The following is a 15,451-nucleotide window of genomic DNA, read 5'->3' on the forward strand; positions in this document are numbered from 1 at the left end:
GGGCCAACGGCTTTACTAGACTGAGGTGTGTTTGTGGTTGGGGCAAGCATATTGCTGGCTGAGGTTGCGTGCAGGCACAGAGTAGACATGATAAGACCCAATAGAAAATAAAAGCCAGAGCAGTCTTGAAAATATTCAGAACTTTGAATGTGCTACCCTACCCTGCACATAGACACATGAACAGAGTACAAAAAACCTTACTTGTTTCAGGTGTTTGGGCATAACACCTGCCTAATTGTTGGCTAACATCTAAGCTATACAGATGTAGAGGAAACCCTTTAGAAATCAGGTTTAAACATAAAAACAACCAATAAAAAGTAAATGAACTGAAGCATCACTGGCTAAATACTTTGGGGGAGACAGGTTTGACAGATTTAGCCCAGGCAAGTTATAAAGCCAAGAAAGAAAGAAACAAGCAAACAGTAGTAACAACAACAACCTTCATGGCTAAAAGAAATCAGAATCCAGAGTTGCCATGATAAGTTATTTAGTATGTTAAGTTTTCAACAAAAAATCATGAGACATGAAAAGAAATAGGAAAGTATGACCCATATTTAGGGAAAAAAGAAGTCAATAGAAACTCCCCAAGTGTCCATAGATGCTGGATTTAGCAGACAAAGTCTTCAAAGCAGGTCTCATAAATATGTTCAGAGAACCAAAGGAAAACATGTTTAAAGAATTTTTTTAAAGTACAATGACAATGAATCAATAAATAAAATTCTCAGTAAGGAGAGAGAGAGAAAAAAGAAGCAAATGTCATCAAAGAGGATATACAGATGGCAAATAAGGATGTGAAAAGATGTTTAACATCATTAGCTATTAGGAAAGTGCACATTAAAACAACAATGAGGCATTACTACACATCCATCAGAGTGTCTAAAATAAAAACTAATGACAACACCAAATGTTTGCAAGAATGTGGAAAAATTGAATCATTTGTACATAGTTGATGGGAATGTAAAATGATACAGCCATTCTGGAAGATAATTTGGAAATTTCTTATAAAACTAAACATTTACCATATGATCCAAGAATTTCACTTCTAGTTATATACCCATGAGAAACGAAAACATATGTCCACATAAAAACTTGTACATGAATGTCCTTAGCAGCGTTACTCATAGTAGTGACAAAATCAAAACGACCCAATATCCATCAATTGATAAATGGATAAACAAAATGTGGTATGTCCATACACTGGAAAATTATTTGACCATAAAAAGAAATGAAGTACGGATATATGCTACAACATTGAAAACATTTTGCTGAGTGAAAAGAAGCAAATCACAAAAGACCACATGTTATATGATTCCATTTATATGAAATATCCAGAATAGGCAAATCTTTAAAGAGAGAAGGTAGATTAGTTGTTGCCTAGGACCGGGGAGGGACTCGGAAGTAGGAAGTGACTGCTACTGGGATACCTCATTTTGGGATAATAAAAATGTTGTAAAATTGATTGTGATGATGGTTCACAACTATGTGAATACAGTAAAAACCATTGAATTATACACTTTAAATGGCTGAAATATATGGATATGTGAATTATATCTCAATAAAGTTGTTAAAAATATTTTTAAATGAGTTTAGCAAGGTCACAGGCTATAAGATCCATACAAGATCAAAAATCAGTTGTATTTCTATATACTAGCTAGCAATGAACAAGCAAAAAATGAGACTAAAATAGTTTCATTCATAATAGCATCAAAAAGACTAAAAGACTTAGGAAAAAATTTAGCAAAAAAGGTGTAAGCCTTGTGCATTAAAAATTATAGAACATTCCTGAGAGAAATTAAAGAAGAAATTAAAGATCTAAATAAATGGAGAGAGAGCCCGTGTTCAGGGATTGGAAAACTCAATATTGTTGAGATGTTGATTTTCCCTAAATTAATCTGTAAATTCACAGCCCATATCAAAATTCCGGCAGCCTTTTTTTTTCTTTCTAGAATTTGACAAGCTGATCCAAAAATTTACATGGAAACCCAAAGGACCTAGACTAGACAAAACAGTTTTGGAAAAGGAGAGCAAAGTTGGAAGATTTAGACTACCTGATTTGAAAACCTACTATAAAGCCGTGATTATCAAGGCTGTGTGGCATTGCTGCAAGGATAGGCATATATATCAGTGGAACAGAATTTAGAGTCCACAACTAAACCTTGAATATGTGGTGGGTTGGTTTTCAAGAGGTGCATCCTTGATCCAAGATTTCTCTGCTTGGAAAAGTCTCAGTGTAAAACAGCCTCTCACAGTGTGTGCTGCAGTTTAACTCAGACTGCACTGCAATCAAGCCAGCTAATGCATCACTGTCTGCCGGATAAACTGCTCCGTCATCCTTGGTGCTTGGCATGTTACAATGCTGGGATCAGTGTGGGCTTCTAGTTGGATTTTGTGCCAGGTATGGGTCTACTTTGGACACTCACTATTTATGGTAGGTTAAAATGAGGATGCTTTGAATTTAGAGGAATAAATATGGCTTTTTATTTCTTGTGTTCTAATATTACAGAAGGATTGTGAGCAGCATCCATAAAAGATTAGAAACTCTTGCTTTGTTTTTGGATCTAGGTGTGCTGTGTTAGTGTTTGGTTGTTTTAGAAATATTCTGTTGGTGATAGGAAGCACAAACTCGATTACTGAGTGTGCCTCTTTAGTGTATTTTTCTGATACGATTGAAAGCAAAATAGCCTGCTTTATTCTACACTCAGTGCTTTATTTGGTGTTTGAATGTTGAACTTATATAACAAAGGCAGAGAGTGATTCTCTTTTGGGAACTGTCTATGTCTGGAGACACTTAAATGTGTGTGAAATTGAGTTGCTTCTACATCTGTGGTCACTGTAATTCTTCTGAACAAAGGCCTCAGTGCTCTATTTTTGAGACATGTTGTTCTGAAGAGACATAAAGATAGGAGGGCTCCTCTGCGTCAGTTTGGTTCTTTAAGGGAAAAAGTATATTTGACTAACTTTGTCAGACATTGGCATAGTATGGAAGGAATGACACACAGTGGTACAGACCAGAAAATGACCCAGGACTTAGATTTTTTATTATGGCTGGTGGTCATGTTGAGTGGCCTGATTGAGTCTTTTCAACTTGGGTTACCTGAGTATCCTAAGATCGAGGTTTGTTTGCTTTAATCATTTATCTTCTGTTTGATCATTCATCTTCTATCTGTGCTACAGGTCATTTGTGTACTTCTGTTTTGGTGCTTTTTCTGGAAAGTTAATAGGTCCTCAGCATAGTTTTATCAAATTATTGACTATTTCTATTCAGCATTTTGGTGGGAAAGAATTTTTGTATGGTGCATGAGTCAGGTTAGCTATGACTCTGGGGAATTATACTGTTCCTGAGGACTCATCTCAGGAAGTTGTGATTCTATAGATCTAGCTGTTAGAGTCTTTCCTCCAATTACAAGGGAGCAATATCATGAGCATTTCCTTAATTAAAAGCTAAAGCAGGACTATGATACTGTATAACATTCAGCTAGCATTCATTTAAGCCATCTGTCCCTCTGTGGCAAATTTGCTTTCACAGCGATAGATTTGTCCCAGTAGCCTTTCTAGGCAGGATTTTTCTTCCCTGTGCACACTCGGTTAGACCTCTGAGTCTAAAATATTTGTCTGGGTCCCTTTTCCTTTCAAGGATTTTATCCACATCTTCTCTGTATCCTATTTGTACCAGCTCCATTTTTATTCTCAAGTTTTAGTGACTGAAATCTTAGATTTTATTGTTTTAAAAAAGGTTTTTGTATGTGTATATCACTACTTTGGCCTGAAAATTAGAATTGTGGCTCCCATTTTATTCAAAGTCCCTTAGTAGTGGCAAGTTTTGTGTTTTCTACTTGCTCCGTTTACTGCCTGACCTGCTTTTCTCCCTCTTGCAGCCTGATAGTATTATTTGTTTTCATTGGATCTCAGAAATTGCCTACTTAGTCTATGCTGTCCTTCCTCTGGATTTTGTGACCCCATTATTTTGTTGGTTTAGTTGTCCTTGTAAACTTTGTCTTCTTTTTGCCCCAGGCCCTCCCTGTTATATGCCCTGGCAATCAGGAGAAGCTGTGGAGCTTTTCTCTGGTGGCTGTCCCAAGAAAGTGATTGTTGAAATGTGTCTGCTGCAGCTAACACAGAGCTGCTAAGATATAGATATACAGGCTTTTATATTTCTCCCCTTCTGTCAGTCTCTTTGGGAAATCAGCTAATTCTGTGTGTGAGCGAAGTGTAGGGGGAAAATAGAAAAAAGAAGGAAAGGTGGGAAAATATGGAAATTGGGGACAAAGACAAAAAGACTGTAGTTTGAAGCCATTAGGAATACTCTAGTCTGACTGAAGCAGGGCCAAGTAGTCAGAAGGCACAGTATCTTTCGTACTCCTGGGTTTTAAGCACCTACAACAGATAGGAGGACGAACGGCGGCTTGTGTTTACAAGGCTGAAATCTGAAGAAAAAGCTTCCATTCCTTTGCCATCTTGATATGGAGGGTTCTGCAGAGGAAAATAAGGAGATGAAATATTACATGCTTCAAAGGTAAGTTTTAGGTGCCATATTTGGGCAATATATACCATTAAAAATCAGTAAAGCATTAACAGCCAAGCACTAGAATTTATGGGAGATTTGATGATTTTTCTGTATCTATAAGAAGCTTTTTTTTTTAAAGGAAATGAATAAAAACTCTCATATTTGCTCCTGTATTTCTAAACTTTTATTTTACATTCAGAATTTGAGCCAAAGTTAGCTGAGCCCATGTGTGATATTGTAAAACAAGCACCTGTGCGCAGACCTTGCTGTACTATTAATTGTGTTAAGGATCTCACTCAGTCTGTGCCAGAGTTGCTCACTGGATTTGGCTGGTTTTTCAAGAGTGAAATTTACTTCAATTATTGTGAAGGAAGATATCAATTCTGTGTAGTATGTAGCATCCTGTGGAAGATAGTTTTGAGAAAACTTTTTTAGGATGTGTCTCTGGGGCCAGGAAAGGTTGCCTGCTGCCATCGTCCTGGCATGTGACAGTGGGCAACCAGACTGGAGTTATTGAGGGGGCCAAGCTTTCTTATCCTGGAATCTTTCTTCTTCCTACTGTTGGAACTCAGGCTAAGGAGGAGATAAATCAGGCCTTCTTGGCCGCCTTCAAGCCTCTTGCAGGTCTCTGCCTTTCCAGCAGAGGATTAACATAAAAGACCTGAATGATTTGCTTGATAGCAGTCATGAAGGGTTCCTCCATTATCTTTTTTGTTTGCTTGTTTTTGCAATCTAGAGTTTTTATTTGAAAAATGTTACTGGAAAATTAAACTGGACATAGGCAAAAACAGAAAACACCAAGTTAGTAAAATTAGTCTTTAGAACAATCATCCTTTCCTTTTCCTTTTCACTTGACTTTTTTCACCTTTTTGGGAGAAAACCAAGCAAAATTTCTGCTGAGAGTTACATAGGTAAAAAGCAACTGAGATATTTTATATGTATAATAAAAAATAATTGTTTTATATGTGCATATGTAAACCATTTTTATATGTAACATTGTTTTATGGTTTTATATATATAAAACAAACATATGTATCTATACATAAATTAACAAAACATATATATATTTATATATAATACACACACACAAAGTTTTGTTTTTCTGTGGTTAAATACGACAAGTGATAGGTCCATTTTTTTCAAGGAGGCATCCCTTCTAGAGCAGTCTCTCCTCTGATTTGAACAATCATTTAGGGAATTCCCTTCTCTTCTGTGATGGATCCTCTGTTTCTTGCTTTCCTTGTCCTCCTTTTTCTTGGTTTACTCCATCTTTGGGAAGACAACATTCTCTAATAGCTCTCTGAGAAAAGCTAGGTGAGAGACGAAGATTTTGACATCTAGTCTGTCTTCATACTTGATCCCCTTGTTTTTTGCGTGGTGCCTCCTGGTACCTCTAGGGGAAAGCGTCAGGCTCTTCCTGGGAGTGTCGAAAGATGCTAGAGGCTGAAATTAACTCTCTATTACTGTGGAGCAATGCTATAAAAGCTGGAAAACAAGAAGGAAGTTTCTTTTCTTACCCCTTCTGCCTTCCCATTGGCAAAACTAAACATATTGCAGTCTTATGTCGCAGAGTAAAAGGGTGGGCTTGGAGCTGAGACACAATAGGTAAATAACTAGAACAGTGACTACTATGATTTATTTTACAAAGAGAAAACTGAAGCTGAGTAAAGTTAAATTCCTTGCTAAAGCCCATTGGAGGAGGTATTAAGTCGACAGATCTGGAATTTTAACCCAGGCCTATGTTGTTTCTACTACTGTATTCATCTAATCTCAAACACTGTTCGTTGCTAGAGGCACCATTATTGTATGTACCACTGAGAAAAAAAAATACTGCCAATTAAATAGAGCACACTGTCAGTTGTAAGATACATAGCAATTTCAGATATTTTAAAAAGTTAAAAAAAAAAGAGGGGCATCTAAAAATTGATGAAACATGGTGTATTATGCTGCCTTGTAAAGAATCTGGTTTTGGAGTTGTTGATTTTGAAGCGCTTCTGGGATGCACAAGTAGAACTTTTAGTAGGCAGTTAAAAATGTGAGTTTATAGTTTATAAGAATGATAGAGGCTAGAGATACAGAGGTGAAAGTCATCTGTATGCCAGACTCATGATCTAGAAACAGCCTTGTTTTTTTTTTAGTTTTAACAGTTTCTCTGAGTCTATTATTTATACCATCTAATTTCATTCTTTTGCCTATCTCTTTGTGAGGCGTCTGTTGGTAAATCTTAATATTATTTTTTATTATTCAGGGACACTTATTTTTTTCTTTAATTTCCACAACCAAAGACCTTTTCTTTTCTCTTTCCTATAAAAGTATGTGGTTTGTGAGCTCGTAATCTTCACAAGGGTACAGTTGGAAGGGCTTTATAAGTATGGTAGTGAAAAGCAGGTCTCCAGGGGAGATAGATGGTATGAAGAAATCCTATCTATAGACTTTCACGGTTTCTCTATTTTTATAGGTCCAGCATGTCTGGCTTACACATCGTAAAGCAAGGTCGAGACCGGAAGAAAATAGACTCACAGCGAGATTTCACTGTAGCTTCTCCAGCAGAATTCGTTACTCGTTTTGGGGGGAATAAAGTGATTGAGAAGGTAAGTTATAACTTGCTAAATTATCTTTTCAAAAGTACATGAGATTCAATGCTTAGATTTGTTGTCTAGATTTGCTTAAAACTGATATTTAGATCTCCAGAGACTTTGCCTCTTCCTCCGTAATTATCCTTTCTGCTCCCCAGCGTCCTATTAAATAATTTCGCTATTTTCTGTAATATGTATTTTCCACTGATAATTTAATCATAGCTAATTAAGAGGATGAAGCAATGCTCATAAAGTTCTTTTTAAAAGATCTTTTGGTTTTACAGGGTGGGACTGCACTGATATGAGAGGGTATGAGAAATGGATTTGCTTCTAGGCTAGTGGTGAGGAGATAATATGTCATAGCACTGGATTTAGAGCTAAGGGAGTAGAGAGTTTCATAACAGAAGGCTTAAACAGTTTGATACACTGTGATTTACTGGCTTCTCCCGGGTATTTGAGATGTTTAGAGGAAATATACCACATGAAATACTTAAAAAAGATTACAGGTATTTTGAAATGTTTTAAGTAATTCTGTGTTACTTTTATGTAAACCATGTCAGAGCTGAGAGGATGACTTGGTTGAAATAGCTTACAGTGATTAAAAGATTAAAGGATGGGGACCTATAGTCCCACTCCTAAAAGTATTGCTTCAGTGGTGTCCTTCTGTTAGTCTTTCAGTAAAGATAGATTATGTGTCTCTGAGCCCATGTTATGCTTGGGGTCGTGACTGCAGGACAGGTAAGGAGATGAAAGATTTGTTTTCAGAGAAGTCTCAGTATCATTGATTCTTCTAGTCTTTTTCTTTTGTGACCATTGCTTCTAAGGCAGTCTCTATAATTCTGAGGCATTTGGGGTTTAGCACTTGGGAGAGAGGTGGTGGTTCATGCCAGCATTCTTCTAACATGTTCAAGCCTCTGTGCCTTGTTTTATTACAACAGAGAATAGTGCGTGACACTACACTGTTTAGTCTTGCCCCATTCCTTATTTGATAATACATCATCCCTCTGAAGTTTGTCGTCTTCTGTTCTCTAGAAATAGGTATGGTAGAATAATTCACAAACTCACAAGATTTAAGTCATTGTGATTTTTCCCTTCCAGAAATGAAATTAGAAAGGAGTAAATTATAGCTGGCATGTATTAAAGTATTTGCTTAGCTAACATTTTAAAACATCCCTTGATCCCGTGGATCTGATTCCTAACTGCCTAGACCAGCAATACAAATTCCTAGTTGAAAATCTGGCTTTTCAGAGAAAGATCTGCAAAAATCATGTCATCTCTTTTCCTCCGTCATTGCCTGCCTTTTCTACCTTTCTCTCTAATTCCCATTTGCTCACTCTCCCAGGTTCTTATTGCCAACAATGGCATTGCAGCAGTGAAATGCATGCGATCTATCCGTCGGTGGTCTTATGAGATGTTTCGAAATGAACGTGCAATCCGATTTGTTGTCATGGTCACACCTGAAGACCTTAAAGCCAACGCAGGTGAGTTTTTAGCAGTAAGAAATCATCACGCTTGGGGTCAGCCCAGTGGTGCAGCTGTTAAGTTCGCACGTTACGCTCCGGCGGCCTGGGGTTCGCTGGTTCGCATCCCAGGTGCAGACAGGGCACCGCTTGGCAAGCCATGCTGTGGTAGGTGTCCCACATATAAAAAACAAGAGGAAGATGGGCACAGATGTTAGCTCAGGGCCAGTCTTCCTCAGCAAAAAGAGGAGGATTGGTAGCAGATGTCAGCTCAGGGCTAATATCCCTCAAAAAAAAAAAAGTCAAGTGTCACCCTGGAGCATAAAACATTGAATAGCACAGCCTTTAAGTAGGAGAATGTTGAATGATGGGGATTTCCAAACCCAAGGATTTCTCTTTTAAACAGTGTCAATAATAAGCATGTACAGGTGATGGTACTATGTTTAACCTCAACCTCAATACAGACTCCTGTGTCCTAAATAAAAATAGGGAGAAATTTAACCGAAGTATTGATTTGGGTTTGCAGGTATATGCTTTTTCGGTGTCATGTATTGGCTAAGCCACATACTTTAGGATGTGTAAGTGGAATGGTTTGGAAGGAAATACTATTTCTCTTATGGGCTACATTACATTTTAGAGAATCTTAGGGTTAAGATTCTTTTTTCCCCTTCTCCTGAGGGACAGACCTCTTGGGACCCAAGTGGGTTTCACTCTGCAAGCTCTTCTGCCTATTCTCTCTACTCAGATGGTCCTCCATCTGAGAGTTGTAGATAAAGACTATTGTTATAGCTGAGGAGTTGTGGCTAGTCTTTCCTCTCCATACTTTTTATCACTAAAGTATAATCTCTAAGGTAGAGTACAGATAACATTAGCTCTTTAAAGAGCTATCTTTTGGAGCCAGCCCCATGGCCAAGCGGTTAAGTGGTTAAGTTCGTGAGCTGCACTTTGGTGGCCCAGGATTTTGCTGCTTCAGATCCTAGGTGTGGACCTAGCACCACTCATCAAGCTGTGCTGAGGTAGTGTCCCACAAAGCAGAACTAGAAGGACCTACCACTAGAATGTACGATTATGTACTGGGGGGCTTTGGGGAGAAGAAGGAGAAAAAAAAATATTGGCAACAGATGTTAGCTCAGGGCCAATCTTAAAATAAATAAATAAAGAGCTATCTTTTTTTTTTTTTTTTATGGATTGGCACGTGGGCTAACAACTGTTGCCAATCTTTTTTCTTTTTCTTTTTTTTTTCTTCCTGCTTTATCTTCCCAAACACCCCCTGTACACAGTTGTATATCTTAGTTGCATGTCCTTCTAGTTGTGGGATGTGGGAGCTGCCTCAACGTGGCCTGACGAGCGGTGCCATGTCCGCGCCCAGGATCTGAACCCTGGGCTGCTGCAGTGGAGTGCGCGAACTTAACCACTCGGCCACAGAGACGGCCCCAAGAACTATCTTTTTAAACCTGTTTTGGTCTGTATATGTTCTCTCCATATTGAGATAATGATGTTAAGACTATTCCTAAGGAGTAAGCGTTATTATGTTATCTTATTTAGAAATGGAGAAGGTACCAATTTGTTGGAAAGCAGATGTCATTATATGAAATCACTTAGTTTGACCCTTTAACATCTCTGAGCCACAGTTTTTGTATCCATATAAGGAAGATCATAATGTCTATTTCACTGGTTAGTTATAAAGATGAAATTGTCTATAATACATGGAAACTACCTTGCATGATTTTTTCCCATCTATTTCTACTTGATATTCCTATTAATTCATTTATTCATTCACTTACTGTACATGGAGACCTATAGTTAAATGAGATGTGATCTTGCTCTGAGAAAGCAATGAGGCGTGTGCTATAATAGAAATACACACAGGGTACTGTGAGAACTCAGAGATGAGACTTCTTAACTCCGCGGGGGCAGGATTAAGAGAAAGTTTTCTGAAAGAGATTATGCCTAGCTAACAATGAGTTAGAGTGAAGCAATTGGGGGAAGACAAGGGTGTTTGAGGCAAAAGGAACAGTATATGCAGATGTATGAAGGTGTGACACAGTGGTTTTCTGGAAACTATAGGTGGCTTATTCAAGTACAAGATGTGATCTAGTTATTTGTCAAGGAGGACCTTGTTTTTCATCCTTAAGAGCATAAACTTTATCCTTTTAGGAATGTATGTGTGTGTGTGTGGTACATTAAAGGATTTGCATTTTAAATGGATTAGTTGTTGTTGTTTCAAAAATAGAAGAATATAATGAATCTTTCCCATCTACCTATCATCCAGCATCAATAATTATCAACTCATGGCCAATCCTGTTTCATCTATGTTTCACCTCCTCCCCACACAATTTCTTAAGCAAATCTTAGATAGCATATTATTTCATCTGTAAATGTTTCAGTATGTCTCAAAAAGATAGATACTTTTTAAAAAAAACAATTAGATGGATGATTCAGGTAGCATCTACGAAGATCCATTTGTGGAAGGCAATACTAGAGGATATGATGAGGCTGAGAACAGACTAAAAAGGGGTGGTTTCGAGAGCTTTAGGAGGTAGACTTGGCAAGATTTAGTGATTGAGGGAAGAGTTAACGATTGCTTTAATCTAATTTAATCTAATTTGATTGACTAGGCAGATGCTAGTACCATCAACTAGGGCAAAATAATTGATAATATAGCAAGAAGAGCAAGTTTTTTTTGGAGAGAGACAGATTAGGTTTGAGGTACATGTGGTACAAGCAGGTCCTATAAATCTCGCAAAAAATTGAATTTATCCTTCCAGAACTTAGAAATAATGAGAGCTGGAGATTAAGAGTGTGCATTATCAGCAAATATGTGATAGTTAACTCTACTCCCTGAAAGAACAGATAGAAAATGAAGAGAAGAGAGCTAAGGATGAAATTTTATGGAAGACTAAAATTTAGGGATAGACTCAGGAATATAACTCATAAACAATGCTGAGAAGAAATTATCAGAGAGATAGAAAAAACAAAAAAGAGAAGCAAAGAGAAGAGAGAATATCAATAAGGAAGGGTCAAATGTGTCAGAAATCCAATAAAATAGACTAGCAACCTGTCCAGCAATTAGGAAACCAATGGTAACCTTTGCAAAAATAGTCTCAGTGGAACAATATGAGTATGCAGACTAATATACAATGTTAAAGAATGAATAGGAAGTGACATGCAGATAGCAAATGTGGACAAGTGTCTTAAGAATTTTGGCTGAGAAGGGAAGAAGAAAAGGCAGTAAATTAAAGAGAAATTCAGGGTCAAGGGAGGACTTTTATTTTTTAGAATGAAAAAGACTTGGCAATGTTTATAGTTGGAGAAGAAGGAGCCAAAGAAGGGAGAAGAGTTGAGGTACACGAGAGACCTAGACGAGAAGGAAGAATGGGATCAACAGCACAAGTGGACAACAATTTACATATCTTTAGACCAAGAAATTCTATTTCCTGCTATTTATTGTGAGAAATAAAAATCAGTAATGGGGCAAATATATTCATACAAGGATATTCATTGCAGTGTTATTTAAAACAGTAAGAAACTGGGAGTAACTGAACATCCAACATTAGTGGATTAGTGCTATACCAATTCCATGAAATACCATGCAGCCATTAAAAAAGTTTTGTGGAATAACATGTATTTGTATGAGAATGTGTTCTGACAAATTTTGTTATATTATTTATCTTTTACTGTATAACAGTATTACCACAAACTTAGCAACAGACATTTATTATCTTATACTTTTGTAGGTCAGGGCATGGCTTAGCTGAGTCTTCTGCTTCAGGGTTCAGAAGGCTGCAGTCATTTGTCAGCTGGGGCTGCAGTCTCATCTGAGGATCGACGAGGGATGCATCCACTTTTGCTCACATGGTTCTTGGCAGCATTCGTTTTTTTGTGGGCTGTGAGAATGAGGGCCTGTTTAGCTGGTTGTTGGTTAGAGGTCACCCTTGGCTCCTTGTAACATGAGGCATCCCAGAATGACTGTCTGCTACCTCAAAGCCAGCAAGTAAGATCAGTTACACTCTTAGACAATGTTATCATGGAAATGACGTCTCTTCATCTTGCCATATTTTCTTGGCTAGAAGCAAGTCATAGATCCTGCCTATACCCAAGGGGAGGAGTTAAATAAGGTATGGACACCTGGAGACTGGGGCATGGGGACAGACACATTACTGTCTATCTATCACAAATGCTAAGAAAAAAGTTGGTTATGAGGAGATTGATAGCATGATATAATAATAGAAAAAAAGTACATTGTGTATAGTCATAGAAAAAAAAAGATGTAATGACATATACCAAAACAGCAGTACTGGTTATTTCTGGGGGTGGAATTCTGGAGTGTTTTTATTTCTGTTTTTGTTTCTGCTTTTTCCAACTTTTTGACAGAGTTTATATAATTTCACAGTTTCTTTATTTAAAAAATAGAACCCTAGGGTCTGACCCAGTGGCACAGCGGTTAAGTTTGCACATTCCGCTTCAGCAGCCCAGGGTTTGCCGGTTTGGGATCGCGGGTACGGACATGGCACTGCTTGGCAAGCCATGCTGAGGTAGGCGTCCCACATATAAAAACAAGTAGAGGAAGATGGGCATGGATGTTAGTTCAGGGCCAGTCTTCCTCAGCAAAAAGAGGAGGATTGGCAGCAGTTAGCTCAGGGCTAATCTTCCTCAAAAAAAAAAAAAAATAGAACTCTAGAAGAATTACAGTACCACTGGCATTGAATTAAGGAATTAGTATTACAGATGATTTTTCCTTTTTCGTTTTTTTTAACCTTTCTATTATGTTAATTATTTTTGGTAACTGTTGAATATAATTTATATACAATAAAAGTCACCCTTTTAAAAGTGTACAGTTCTATGAATTTTAGTAAATTTGTACTGCTGTGCAATCATCACTGTAATCCAGTTTAAAATACTAATTATTTTTACAATTTGAAAGATGATGGAAAAGGAGGCTTAGATAGAAGAGTTGGTTATTAACATGAGGAGAGGGCTTCATCCTCTGAGACTGGAGAGGGATAGGCAAAATTGACAGGTTAAGGGATGATGAGGATGGTAATAGTTGATCAGTTGCATGTTTTTATTCCATGATAGTTGTTGGAACAGTTGGAGAGGTGGATGATTAGTGAAATCCATAGTAAAGAATTGAGTATTCTCTTTTGAGGGACATTTTCTAATTTATTTGTGAATATGCTCTAGAATAGCATCTCTGGTGGTAGTTATGGGAACTGTGGGAACTAGGAGATGATGGAGAAATACAAGCCAAATAATTAGGATAATCTTTCTTTTTCTACTTGCCGGGGCTTCTCTTTTCTTTAGTGTCTACGATAATGATAATAGAAGATTGATTGGTATAGAACGCCAAACTGTTGTTGGTTGGTGGTAGCAGTACTGTGCGTGTGTGTGTGTAGGATGTAGGTCAGCAATTAAAGTAACTTTTTTCTACATCTAGGGCCACTGAACTGCAGAAAAGACTAAACCACAGTAGAAAAGTTAGATGATTTGACTACATAAAAATAAAAATTTCTATTTAGAAAATAAAAAAAGAAACAGAAAAAGTTACAGACAAATGATAATCTGGGAAAACATATTAGCAGCAAAGAATTTCTACCTGTAATATTAGAAGAAGATACCCTTCAACACACAGTGAACAAAGAACACAAAAAAGTAGTCCATAAAAGAAGAATTAAAAAGGAACAATAAACATATAAAAAGAGATTCAGTACCAAGGATAATCAAAGAAATGCAAACCAAAACAATAGTTAAATTGGGATTTTTAAAAATTTATAAGACTGGTAAAATTTAAAAGATTGATAACACCTAATATGGGTGAGAGTATAGGCAATTTGGTACCCATGTTGCTAGTGAGGGTCTAAAGTGGTTTAATCTTTGAAAGCGTATATACCCTTTGACCCAATAACTTTATTTCTTTTAGGAACATATCCTGAGGATGTAATTGGATAGCAGCACAAGGATATTCATCATTATGTTATTTTAATATTTTCCAAATTATTCATGACCTATATGTCCATCAATAAGTTAGTGGTTAAATGAACTATGGACTATAGAAACATTAGACATCTATTAAAATATTGAGCATATATGTTAAATATATCTCTATGTCATAATATGGGAAGATATCTACAATATATTGTTAAATTGGTTAACAATTTATGGTTTGTAGTATATCAAAGCATGAACTGATTATCTCTGAGTGGTGGGACAATGGGTGATTTTGACTTTTCAAAAATAGTGTTATTACATCCTGATATATTATCTAAATATTTTTATAATTAACATGCTTTCCCTCTTATAATTAAAGAGAACAATAAACCTATTTCTGTTTTGAGCAAACTATAGGGCCTTGTATCTTTGGGTGGAATTATTTTTAGAAGAATTTAAAAACCTTTAAAAATTAAAAACAAGGTATAAGAAATGTTAATCAGTATGGTGGAGATGAACATTGAGCAAGTTATTTAGCTGCTCCAAGCCATAATTTCCTATAAACTGGGTATTAATAATACCTGTCATGTATAGGATTGTTGAGTATTAAATGAGACAATATGTATAAAGTGCTTAGTACGGTCCCTTCACATTGTAGCTGCTCTGCTACAATTATTACCAGAATAGGAAGAGAGACATCAGATGACAAATCTGAAAGGGAATACTGAGTAAATAATATGTAAGGAAGTTGCCTTTTTTTTTTTTTAGTGAGGAAGATTGCTCCAAAGCTAACATCTGTTGCCAATTTTCCTTTTTTTCTTCCTCCCCAAAGCCCCATACTAGTTGTATATCCTAGCTGTAGGTCATAGAAGTTGTCTTTTTAAAGTGTCTTTTAAATACCTGTTATCTCAGGCATTCCAGCTAAGCCCTTTTCAAGTATTTAGTAGACTCTTAGAAGTAACCTTTCCTGTTTAGCCAGTCTA

At 36.8% G+C, this 15,451-nt stretch overlaps 1 protein-coding gene across 9 annotated transcripts in view; it reads left to right on the forward strand.

Moving 5' to 3' along the window:
• Positions 1–15,451, forward strand: part of ACACA (acetyl-CoA carboxylase alpha) — a 267,372-nt gene that overhangs the window by 82,557 nt on the left and 169,364 nt on the right. For all 9 annotated transcript variants that reach the window (XM_044745744.2, XM_070482836.1, XM_070482837.1 and 6 more), the window contains 2 exons: positions 6,963–7,095; positions 8,423–8,561. In XM_044745744.2, coding sequence (XP_044601679.1) covers positions 6,963–7,095; positions 8,423–8,561 — 272 coding nt within the window. The remainder of the gene's footprint in view (positions 1–6,962; positions 7,096–8,422; positions 8,562–15,451) is intronic.

This window comes from Equus asinus, chromosome 13, assembly GCF_041296235.1.
Source record: "Equus asinus isolate D_3611 breed Donkey chromosome 13, EquAss-T2T_v2, whole genome shotgun sequence".
In the NCBI taxonomy this organism is placed as follows: Eukaryota; Metazoa; Chordata; class Mammalia; order Perissodactyla; family Equidae; genus Equus; species Equus asinus.